This window comes from Vombatus ursinus, unplaced genomic scaffold (genome assembly GCF_900497805.2).
Source record: "Vombatus ursinus unplaced genomic scaffold, bare-nosed wombat genome assembly UNPS02000749.1, whole genome shotgun sequence".
Classification (NCBI taxonomy): domain Eukaryota; kingdom Metazoa; phylum Chordata; class Mammalia; order Diprotodontia; family Vombatidae; genus Vombatus; species Vombatus ursinus.
Window position 1 is genome coordinate 840,026 of NW_020940527.1, and position 12,127 is coordinate 852,152.

The 12,127-nt window shown below is 50.4% G+C and overlaps 1 protein-coding gene across 3 annotated transcripts in view; it reads right to left on the reverse strand.

The window, feature by feature from the left end:
- Positions 1-1,124: 1,124 nt before the first annotated feature.
- Positions 1,125-12,127, reverse strand: part of MAN2C1 (mannosidase alpha class 2C member 1) — a 39,785-nt gene continuing 28,782 nt past the window's right edge. For all 3 annotated transcript variants that reach the window (XM_027858307.1, XM_027858311.1, XM_027858316.1), the window contains 17 exons: positions 11,938-12,054; positions 11,318-11,413; positions 11,009-11,154; positions 10,480-10,603; positions 8,702-8,823; positions 8,377-8,462; positions 6,776-6,949; positions 6,140-6,222; positions 4,960-5,054; positions 4,079-4,183; positions 3,787-3,943; positions 3,489-3,632; positions 3,193-3,302; positions 2,899-2,978; positions 2,312-2,457; positions 1,890-1,999; positions 1,125-1,804 (listed from right to left, as the gene is read on the reverse strand). In XM_027858307.1, the coding sequence (XP_027714108.1) occupies positions 1,678-1,804; positions 1,890-1,999; positions 2,312-2,457; positions 2,899-2,978; positions 3,193-3,302; positions 3,489-3,632; positions 3,787-3,943; positions 4,079-4,183; positions 4,960-5,054; positions 6,140-6,222; positions 6,776-6,949; positions 8,377-8,462; positions 8,702-8,823; positions 10,480-10,603; positions 11,009-11,154; positions 11,318-11,413; positions 11,938-12,054 (2,022 nt within the window). In that variant the 3' untranslated portion in view covers positions 1,125-1,677. The remainder of the gene's footprint in view (positions 1,805-1,889; positions 2,000-2,311; positions 2,458-2,898; positions 2,979-3,192; positions 3,303-3,488; positions 3,633-3,786; positions 3,944-4,078; positions 4,184-4,959; positions 5,055-6,139; positions 6,223-6,775; positions 6,950-8,376; positions 8,463-8,701; positions 8,824-10,479; positions 10,604-11,008; positions 11,155-11,317; positions 11,414-11,937; positions 12,055-12,127) is intronic.

A 12,127-nucleotide genomic window follows, 5' to 3' on the forward strand; every position in this document is an offset into this window, starting at 1 on the left:
GGGCTTTTTTGAAAACTAGGCTATTTGCCTAGGTCCAAAGCTGGGTCACCTCCACTGTTCTCCACTGCCTCTTAAAGTTAGGCCTCTGCAGTCACACGGATCAGGTCTCTGAGGCCTCTCTGATGCTGTTCGGCTGTGCCAGGGGACTCAGACCCATCAAGTGCAGGCAGCTAGGTGCTCTCTTACAATGGCCTTAGTTATCTTAGGCATCAAGTCCTCAGTAGTCATTTTTATTCTGTCCTTTTGGGTCTGAAGGTCACTCTCCTTGGCAAAGAAAATAGAAGCAAAATAAAGGCAGAGCAGCTCTTCCTTCTCTCTCCTCGGTTATTTTCGTCTCATTTGCACCAAGCGGCTGTCCTATCTCTTCTTTAATCTCCCCCCCACTCCAATGTTAGTAATAAGCTTGACTGTAAGCCATAATCGAGACCACCTCATTCTGAGATTCCTCCCGCCTGACACTATTTTAAAAGAATCTTACTGGCCTTCCGTCTTCATCTTCTGTTAACTCTCCCTGCTGCCAACTAGCGCCATAGGCCTCCCTGGGGATCTTTTTAGACAACTTTGCTCTTCAGAACTGCTTCTTTGTGTCCTCAGAATTTCACTTTTGAGAACTTCTCATCCTTCAGAGGTTTACTTCTCCCAGAGATCCCATGTAGCTTTTTTCAGAACCCTTTAAAATCTGTTCTCCCACTTTCTAAAGAGCGCCCCAGGCCATCCCAATCAGGCCTTCCTCTACTCTACAAGTCTGCAGGTGGAGTGCTCACTTCTCCCCAAGATCTCTATCTTTTCCTCCCCTGGGGGCAGACTATTTGGTCTCTAAGGCCCTCCTCTGATTCTAACATTCTAGGATCCTAAGATTCCCTACTAAATGTCATTTTCTAATTCTGTCCACTGCTCCCTTAATGCTTCTGTCTGGGTCTATGGGTTATAGGCCACCTGAATCTAGAGGCCTCTGGGCAGCAGCCAAACCTGGAGAGAAGTCTCTATTTACTTTGACATAAAAGGGACAAGAAGGCACATTCTCATAGGCATCCTGGGGAACACAGTCTTTCCCAACAAGGTGGCCAGGCCATGAGGCTTAAGAGAGATTACCAAGCTGGAGAGAGAGCCAAGAGAAATGGAAATGGGGCTGGCTAATGAAAATATTTATTAGGTTGATTGAAATGTGTCCACTGTCCAGTATATCAGAAACCAGCTACTATGGCCAAGGTCAATTAAAAGAAGGAAAGGACAAAGGACACAAGGGTATGCCTTTGAGATGTAGGAGGTGGGGAGAGGAGTTCTCACCCCATGGCTCCTTGGAATTCCTGAGGAAGAGCCAGCGGCTGAGAGTGGGAGAATCTGAGACAGGGGCATGCGCTCCCCTGGGTAGATTTACTCCTCAGAGCTGCAGCCCATACCATTCCCTCCACCCCTCCACAGATGTTTGTGCTATTGAGGTGTGGCACTGCCCCAGGAGCTAGACAAGAGGGCATGTCTGGCTCCCCTCCGAGCCCCAGGGGATCGGTAGTGTCCCCAGCAGCAAATGTTCTAGGGCAGAGGGGTTCGGGAGCTTGATGCTTGGATGGGACCAAAGTGGAAGTGGTTAGGATCACGGTGGGGGCTCCTACTTGTCTGAGGCCTCAGGGCCAGGAATTTCAGGGTGACGAGGCCTGAGGTGCTGGTCCTATCTCTTGATCAGGGGCTTGGGGACTGCAACACGAGGAGTAAAGAAACCACTTGGAAGGGGGAGAAGGAAAGCTTTAGGCGGGAACTCTCTACAGTCAAGCGCTGCCGATGATCAGGGCGTTCCAGAAGATCACAACTAGAAGGAGAAGGGAGGGCAAATGAGGCCACTTGAGGGATTTGGTCTTGGTGTCTCCCGCCCTCCCCTAGGTCAGCACACTTACATGACAGCTTCCTGTACAGGGAGGGACGTCTGCAGCCACAAGTCTACATGGCTGCCGTGTGCCTCATACAGTCTCAGTACTAGGGTATGAGGGTGGGCTCCAGCCTCTGCCTGGGAGGAGAGAGAAGAAGGATGGACAGGCCCATTCCACTCGTCAGGAACCTCAAGCTAAGAAGCAACCCCCCAAACCCTAAACACAAACTGGGAAGCGAGATAGAGTAGGACGGTGACGTAACTAGAGTTATAATCCTGACTCCAAACTCAGCTGCCTGGGATGAGATGGGAAGCTGGGGAATGGGGCAGTCAGAGTTTTCTCCTCTGGACTGAAGTCTTCCTGGCCAGCCCCTTACCTTGGACCCCATCACCTGGCCCTTTTCCCCTGGAGACAGGGGGAAACGGTGTGCCCTGGCAACATCTACTTACCTGTTTAACAGTCTCTAGCACCACAGCGGACGATGAGACTGAAAAAGCACTCCAAGGCCGGCAGAGGGCTGGTCCAGTGGGTATGACACGTAGGGGGAAATTGAGGTTGTAGGCAGCTTGGATGACTCCAGAATCCTGGAACGTTCCTATGAATAAGACATGCCCCCAAGAATGGCAATTTCAGAAGCCTGACATGGGGAGGGGCGTCTGGGAAATCCTCTGCCCCTCTCCGTCACCAAACAGATGAGCCTACCAGCTTTCAACCCTGCTTGAAGGTATATCAACTCCACTGTCTGATACTTTCCTCCTCAATCCATTTAAATCATTTACGTCTACAGAACACATACCATTTTCCAAAAGCTTTCCTACCCATCCTCTCATTTTTTATCATGAGGTCAGGCTGGGCAGGTGTGGCTACCCCTACTTTAGAGATGAAGAACCTGGGGCCTTAGGAAGAAAAGAGACTTGAATGTTCAAGATGATATAGCAGGGTCAGATCTAGACCTAGGCCCCTGTCCTAAGGACGCATGAACTGGGAAGGGATCTGGGGAGAAAAGAGTGAGCATATTTAGTCCCAAGGCACTCACCCATGTGTGGCATTATTGCATAGGTGAACTGATGATGACCCATGTCCGCAGTAGCATCAGGAGACTTGGGTGCCCGTAAGCTATGGAGAAAGGGAGATGGCAGCTAGATCATCATTCCCTCCTACCCACTCCCTACCCCATACCAGAGAGGGGAGAAGGAGGCTAATCCCAGCTCCAGAACTCATGTAGCCTTTCCTGCAAAGGCCAATTTTGTCTAGAGAGAAAGTGAGGCTCAGAGCTGGGGTAGGAGCCTGGCCAGAGCCCTGGCCCTCCCCCTCACCACCTCTGACTTACAGGGAGAGGCTGAAGATGTTGTTCTGAACGGAGCCCCCATACTTGCTGTTGTTGAGAAGCGCCATTCCAAAGCCGTGTTCTGACAGGTCCATCCATCGATGGGCCCATACCTTGGGGGTTGAGGAGGACAAACCTTCACCATCCTTTTCCAGGCCCCTTCTCTGCCTTTATGACCCTACTCACACTGATAACCCTCCCTGCTACCAGCACCCTCCTCTCCCTGGCCTCTACACCCTGTCTGCCAACTCCAGACCCTGAATTAATTCTTCTTCCAATCCCCCACTTTCCCAACCCACCTCAAATCGAGCCCAGTCCCAAGAGGTATTATAATGTGTAGGTCTCTGTATATGCCCAAACTGGATCTCGTAGGTGGCACTGGAGGTCTGGGCCCAGACAGGAAATTCCACCTTTAAGAACTTGTGAGACTCATACCAGTCTACCTGTGGAATGACATGTGATGGTGAGAGGGAAGACAACTAGGCCTTCTCAGTTCTGTGACTCACTCTGGGCAATGCTTGCTTTCCCTCCCACCACAAAGACCTCATGGACAGGGCCCAAGATTCGACGCCAGAGCCCAAAGACCCCCATCAGTACCTCAGTGTGAAACCGGAGATATGGACAGGCAGCATCCAGCACAATCTCTTGGGTCAGGATGCTTCGGTTACTGAGCTGCAGGGAGAAATGGACGCTGCCTCGGAGGCCTCCGGGCATTCCCACCTCGAGGGCTTGGTCAAGCTTTGTGACTGGCTTCCTGCAGGGCACAGAGGGTCACAGAGGTCAAGGAGCAGTGCAGTCCCTAAATTCAGGATTCCAGAAGGGGAGGGCAGCGTGGCCATGACCACAGGCTAAATGCAAGGACCGGGCCCTGTCCTACAATTTGTCTTACCGGGTCTCCAGGTGGTAATCCATCACATCCCAGGCATCCCAGTACAAGGGAACATCATCAAACATCACAAACTGGTTGCCAAAGACACCTCGGGGGATGGTTTCCCTGCATGAAGAGAATAGAAAGAAAGGATAAGTCACCATATCTCTCTAGGGCTATAAAGGATAGGAGGGTGGGTACAGGGAAGGAGAGGAAGAAAGAATTCATCTCGGGGCAGCTAGGTGGCGCGATGCATAAAGCAATAGCCTTGGAGTTAGGAGGACCTGAGTTCAAATTCAACCTCAGACACTTACTACCTGTGTGACCCTGAGCAAGTCACTTAAACCCAACTGCCTTTAAAAAAAAAAAAAGAATTCATCTCTACAGACTCTAAGTTTTCCCAAGCATATCCCTCACAAGGGCCTGTCCATGGCCACAGAGCATTATGTGGTAAAGGCAGAACTTAGGCACAGGTTTTCTAACTCCAAAACCTGTGGTCTTTCCACAATACCCAGAAATCTAATATCTTTTCACTATGTGAGTCAGGAAGGAGGGGGCTGCCCCAAGGGCCACCGTACCCCGCTGTACAAAAACTAAAGTACACACAGAGCTAGCAATCGTGGTGGGAGAGACCTCAGATGCCCTGATTTCTCTAGGCAAATTCTGGCTCTCTCTTCTCTCTTCTCTCCAATAGCATTTTGATTTCCTGTTACGATTAATTAAACTCTGATTAGCTCCTCCTTCTCGTTGAGATAAGGGGCCCAGAGATCCAATCAGTAGGAAGCTCTCTTATGATGATGGAAGTGGGGGGTGGAGCTTTTCTGCCTCTGCCCAACTCCAGGCTGGGCCCCATTAGGCATGTCAGCCACCCCAGAGGAAGGGAAATGGAAAGCCAAAGGTACCTGTCTGAGGAAACCAAAACCAAGGAGTTTAAATGGCCCATGGAGTCCAGGTGCGCTCGGATAATGCCATTCTCCAGTATCACGGAGCCGTCAGCCTGTGCAGATGGGAAAGGCGAGGAAAAAAAGAGAAGTGAGAATGTTGTGGGGGCATAAAAATCACGGGAACTCAAGGAGGAATAGGAGGAGAAATCTGAGGAAAACTCATATACAGGGGAGCCTAGCACAGAAGCATGATACTGTAACCAGAAGGCTCTGTGCCAAGAGCAGTGGATCAAATGGTGACCTGCATCAGTGAAGAAGCAACAAGGGAAACTGCTCTTTTCCCCCTCAACAACGTCGCTCCACGTAGCAAAGAACTTGACAAAGTGTCTCAAGTTGTGCTTGTGGATCAAATGGATACAGTCCAGATGACAACTGAGTTGGGTAGATCTGGAAATGACTCAATGATCAGATCCAAAGAGCAGTTAATTAGAACAGCTCAAGGCCAGCCTCGTAGAACGTAAGCTCCTTGGGGGCAAGTTTTGTTTCCTGGCATCCTCAGCGCTTAGCATGGAGCCCTGCACACAGTAGGCAAGAAAACCTAGGTGGTTGAGCTGAACCTGTGACTCCTCTGATCAAGCACTTTCTTTCAGTTTCCCCACTGCACCCTCGGCCTGGCATTCAAGGCTCTCCACAGTCTGGCCCCATCTACTTTCCAGCCTGAGGGCCTACTGCAGGCCTGGCCCCCATCCCTGGGGCACCTTCTTGGCTCTGCCCAGGTGCCCCTCTCTCCCACACTAGCCAGTGCTCCGTCCCTCCTCGAACTAGCCTGTGTTGTGCTTATTCGTGTACACAACATAGCCTCCTCACCAGTGGAGTGTAAGCTCCTTGAGGACAGGGCCTTCTGTTTTTGCACACAAAAAATGTCTGCTAAAGTCGACTTAGAGGAGAACCTCGAGTGGAGCGCCCCAGTGATGTGCTCGTGGTTCTGTGCTGCCCAACACTTTGTCACTGACTCAGATCAGGGACAGAGGATGAACCGCAGCATCCAGACCCAGGAAGATCCAGACCATCTGGCTGCCCCCATCACCTCCTTCACAGCTGGGCAAGAGAGCCCGACACTGGGTCTCAGACAGGATGAAAGGCCACACTCCTGACTCCCCTGCCCCCTTTTCACCTCCAGTTCCAGGCAGTTACTCACCTCCTGCACCACTCTGACAGGATGAGGAGGCGAGGCAGGAGCTGGGGCTTGGGTATAACCCATACTAGGCACCGTCACCAGGACTGGACTCAGGGAGGGAAGGGAGAATAGTCAGTGCTTCTAGAGACCTTTCCCTGTTCATCACTGTCCTCACCTCTAATTTAGGGCCTGGACCCCCACGCTGGGGCTGAAGTCAGGGGCAGGCAGGCCAGAGGATGACTGCTGGGAAGAGGAGAGGATTTCTCTCCTGACAGCGTGCAGGCTTGGCCGCTCTTTGCTGTCATTTACTCCTGTCTATTCCCGGCGTTCCCGTCTCCTCCATCCAAATGGAGGCTCCCAGGGTGGAGCCAGCATCCTGTTCCTCTCTGTAGCCCACACGCCCAGCCCAGAGCCAGCTGACAGGAAAGCTCTATTCCAGTTCTGGCTGGCTGGCTTTTCTGCTGACCCTCACTCTACCCCAGACCTCTCGTCCTCTTCTTTGCTCACTACCCCCCACTTACCTTTAAGCCTTCCAGGCAGGAACTTTTTTACCATCTAAACTCAAGTGTTCTTAGTGGTCCCTTTCAGCCCTAACTCAAGGACACAAGGACTCTTCCCTCCCTGGACAGGGGGATCTCAGGGACAGCGGCTATGTACCCAGGTTTTCAGTGCCTTTGGAGGCTGGTAGGGCCACCACCTCTGTGCGCTCCCAGGACAGTGTATTGAAGATGAGGAAGCTGCGTGGTGGGTTCAGTTCTTGAGGGCCTGGCTCTCCTCCACACAGAGTCCAAATTGCAGCTTTCAGAAGGCGGGAGCCACTGCTTCGAATCTCTGTGGAGAAAGGAGGCAGAGAATGACATCTGCATCACGTCTGGGAAATAACAGGAAATGGGCCAGGAAGGTATTCACAGAATCTAAAACTGGGCCCGTGAGGGAGTCTAGGGGCTCAATCCACAGCACCCCTTTAAGGGAACTGTCTCTAAACAGCTCAGCCCCCACTGGTCTTTCCTCTTCCTTGTTTGCTACCTCTCCTAGCATTTCATTATATAAAAGCTGCTGTCACTTAACCTTCAGTGCCCATAGTACCCAGAGTCCTCAGCCTTGTTTTCATATGTCTCCCCAATCTCAGCTGGCCCAACTTCTCCAGGCTTAACCCCCAGGGCTTCTTGGCTGGAATGCTTTGCTTTGGCCAGAGGACACTCTCAGTACTACCTCACTCCTCCCTTCTCTTGGCCTTTGCTCACATTTCCCCCTCTGAAGCAGGGGCTCTTCACCACGGATCTGAGAACCTGTTTTTTTAACATTTTGATAACTACATTTTGCTAAATCGGTTCCCTTTGTAATCCTATGTCTTTTTTTACACATTCAAACACATGATTCTGAGAAGGGGTCCACAAGCTTCATCAGGTCCAGGACACAAAAAACTGCAACTGGACTGACCTTCCTAACCCTCTCCCCGTATGCAAATCCTACCCATTCTTCCAGGGCCAGCTTAGGCTTGCCTCCTCCTGACCACTTAAACCCAGACTGAGGATGATGTCCTCTGAAGTCCGACAGCCTGTCTTCTCTTCTCAATTAGCCTGGGATTGCTGAGGCCGGGACCTGGAGCCTCTCCTCCTACCTCGCCCCACCAAGGCCAGGCACTGGATATGCGCTGAATTAAGGACAGCTGGCCCAGTCCCCTAGCTCCAGGTGAGCTACTACCTAAGCTGCTCCACCCACAGAAAGAGTCTTCCAATCCTCTCAAGCTCTGGAGTGTTCCTGCTCTCACAATCTGTTTTGCTTTTCTACACTTAGTACTCTGACAATTTCACAGGTGAAAGTAAACAAATTATGACGACCTTTGAGTTTCTCCTCGCCCTCAAATAACAGGCCTACCCACGAAGAATGGAGTATCACAGACTGATGGATCTAGAAAAGACCTTTGACATCTATCATCGTCTCAGGCTGAGGGACTCCCTTGCCTATGTTCCCAGAGCAAATAAGGGAGAAGTCAACTCTGATGCCAGAGGCACTTCTCACTCGGAAAGCCTCACACCAGCCCTGAGCGGCAGCTGGGGCTGGACGCCACTCTCCCTGCCTTCAGTCTTTCCCCACTCCCATTCATTCTGCATCCCAATTCCATACTCACCTTCCAAATGCATTATTACCTCTACAAAACCGCTGAGGAGATTGGGGCTAGACATGGGAGAGGCAGCATGCTCAAGGGTGGGAAGATAGATATGAGCAGCTGCGGGGACCTTTCCCCTCTCTCTCACCTCCATAATATTTTAGCGCATCTTCCACCACCTGCTGGATACAGCTTCCGGGAAGCACATCATGGAACTGGTTTAGGAGCAAAAGCCTGTGGACATTAGAGGAGAAAGGAGGACAGTCTCTCTGAGAGCAGGACAGCGGAAGCCACACCAGTCAGAAGAGGCTGATAAAATACTGCAGGGGAACGTGGTGGTTCTCAAATGACCTCTTATGGAGAGCTAAAAGAAAGCGGAATACACTATGCTAGGGGAGCAAGACGGGCCCACCAGCAGAGTACATTGGGACACCGGCCACAGAGGCTCTGGCGCAACAGGTAGACCATTTTACCTCCAGAGGTGCTGTAATTCAGCAGAAGGATACTGGAAAGTGCTACTGCATGCCAAGGCCAAGCTGCTCAAGAGCTCCACATCATGCAAAATCTGCTCACAGTCCCGGTTTTCCTTCTTGATCTGAACGCAGGAGTGAAGTGAGATAGGGAAAAGTGAGTCAGAAGGCCAAGGAGACCTCTCAACCTGGAAACCTAAGGTGCTTGTGGACTAGTCCTAGGCTGCAGTCTCTGCCCCATGTCCCTTACATCTCCCTGGTGCCTCTTGCACTCATATCTTAAGTCACACCAGACCTGAATCCTTATCACCTACCTGGTTGGGTTCTCTCTGCCTCTAATCTTTCCTCTCTCCAATCAATTCTGCATTCCAATTTCATTCATCTTCTAAAAGCAAATTCCATTGCTCAAAAAACTTCAAAATTTCATCACTCACACAGGATAAAATCTGAACTCCTTAGCATCTATGATCTAGCTACACTGACCTTTCCAGTCTTATCTCCCTCATGGCAATATTTTGCAGACGTCAACTCTATAATTCTATGATATACATCCATCCTTTCCCCTTAGGTCTTATTCTGATGTCTCATTGTGACCTGGACATGATATGAAAACTTTAGGTTTGGAAAGGCTCATCATCATCAGGTTTAGACTTCAGAAAATGAATGCTTTTTGGTCACAACAAATCACGAAGACTATTTACTAAGAAATAGAGGAAAAATATTCATTAATTACATTGCCAATCTTTTGAAGTATTAGAGGCACAAAAGACTTACAAAACTTAACTTTGCATTCTCCTTGACATAAGGCCTTCTCTCACATTCCCTTGCATACACTATGTTCATTTCACAAGCTGGCCCCTCCCTATGTCTCCAATCTTCTGACATTCTATCCTTCTTCATGACCTCTATGATCCAGCCCCACTGACCTCCTAGCTGTTCCTTGAACACAAGCCTCACTCCCAAAGGATCCCAGAGTTGGAGTTGGAAGGGACCCTGGAGTCCACACGAGGAAAGTGGGACCTAGACAGGTTAAGCCAACTGCCCAGGGGTGGACAGAGGCTGGGTTTCAGACAGAGGACCTGAGGCCAGCTGTCCACATCCTAGGCCGGCTTGCCTCTCACTGCCACTGTGTTGGCTGTTCCCCCAGACTAGAATGATGTCCCTCTCAACCTCCACCTCTTAGAATGTCTGGCTCCCTTTAAAACTCCCCTCAGTCCTGCCTTCCCTAGGAGGCTCTTCTGGTCCTCCCAGATCACTTTCCATCTCCTCTGTAGTAATCTTGGATGTTCTGATTTAGACATGTTGTCCACTCGTTACAATGTAAGCTTGTTGAGGGCAGGACTTGGTTTTTGCCTTCTCTTTGTAACCTCATTGCTTAGTATAGTGCCTGGCACACACTTGGCTCTTAACAGATGCTTGTTGAACATGAGTGATTTCTGCCCCTGTGCCTTTCCTACTGTCCCTCCCCCACCTGGAATGCCCTTTCTGCTCCTCTCCTACCCAAGCCCTACTCATTTTTCAATGCCCAAATCAAGTCTCGCTTCCTCCAGGAAACCTCACATGACCATCCCTTTGAGGTCACTCTGATTTCATCTCCTTCTCTCAAATTCTACATATTTTGAAGCCTAACAACTAAGTCTAATGCTTGATTCTACACTGTCCTGTAATGTTCTGTCCCTCTTGTTTCCCCAACTAGATTGTGAGCTCCCTACAGATAGAGAAACAGGGTGAGGGAAGGATTTCTTTCTAAATCCCCCCACCTTTTGCTAGAAATGGCTTACTTGGGCATGGGTGGTATAGGTGCCATTGTGAAGTTCCAGGAACAATTCTCCTACCCACGTGCAAAGCTGCCCCGTGTCCCTCTCCAGTAAGGAGAAAAACCGTTCTGGGGTAGAGAAATACACCCTATGGAAAGATGACAAAATGGAGGGCTGTGAGAGAAGGAAGAGCCTGGACCCTGCAGCTTCACAGATCCTCTAACTGGAAGGGAGGTGAAGGGGCTCATCTTGTCTAGCTCCGCCCCTAGGCAAGAACAAGCTGACCAATAAGTATGTGTCCCATTTCAGAGTTGCTCTCACTCCACCCATCCCAGCCAAGCAAAGGTTCAAAATCTCTTCGCCAAAGTGGGATTCTAGCAATAATGCTTTCGGGACAACAGTGTTTCCCTTGGTTGGGTTCTCAGCCTTTCTGCTCAAAGCCAAGATGTGATTTGCTCTATTTGACTCCTCCACCAGGATTCTGAGAGCAAAAGCCTCGTGTGAGAGTGCCCAGAAGGAAGGGGACAGAAGGGCAGGGAATGGGGTCTCTGACCTGGGCAGTCCATCTGTATCCTTCATTCGTTCCAGCCGGTCTAGCATGGTCTGGGTGGGGCCACCACCCCCATCTCCAAACCCATAGAGGAAGGCACTGTGATTCACCCTCCCCTTGTCTTTGTTGTTGTTCATGGTTTTCAGCACCTAGAGGAAGTCATCATACCCCAAACACATCACACCCACGCCTAGCCCAGGAACAGATATCCTGAAAACCTGTCCACTATCCCTTTTTCCCACCCAGACATCAGGAGAACCAGGAAGTTTGTACTGATCTCCTCATTCCCTATATCCATATTCCCAGGCTCACCTCTTCTACACGGCCTTCCATCCCATAAGAATCGCCAGGAGGAAAGTGGGCCAATACCCGGGAACCATCAATTCCTTTCCAGAAAAAGGTATGATGCTGTCAGGACAGAACAGGGAGAATAAAGAGGGAGGGGTGAATCAGTGCAGGGAATATAGAGGCTGAATGAAAGACAGGCCCTAGGGGTTCTGGTCCCAGCGTGGATGGGCAAGAACTCTTAAGGAAAGGCAAGGAGAAAGGTCAGGACTTGGGGAGCATGCAAGGATATTCTACTGAACTGGAGCCGTCCTTGACTGAGCCATGAACCCTCTAAACCCAGGGGAGTAATTAGCCTTGGAGGGAGGAGATGGGGGGCTATTCCCAGAAGCAGTGAACTAGGAGGACTACAGCTGGAGTCCTGGCTCTACCACTTCACCTCTGAATGCGCTTCCTCATCTGCAAATACTGATCCTGACACCTCACCTGCCTGAAGGGAGGGGTGGAGACTAGATGATTTCTTGAGAGAGATTTCTTTCTAAGGTGACCCTTCTATTCACCAGAAACAACAGTTAGCCAGGCTTGATCCCCTGGATTCGCTGACAGCCACTATGCATCCCCCCTTCCCAAAAGTCCTTCTCACTAACAGGGAAGGAGTTCACCAAGTTCCAGCTCAGTTTCTGAGTCAGGAAGCGCTGGATACCACAGCCACGCATGATCTGGGGGAGTTGGGCTGAATATCCAAATGTGTCTGGAAGCCAGAACTGCAAAGAACAGGAGTTTGTTAGTTTATGACCAGATCAAAATCAAGCCCCTTCCTTTCTCTACCAAACAGGG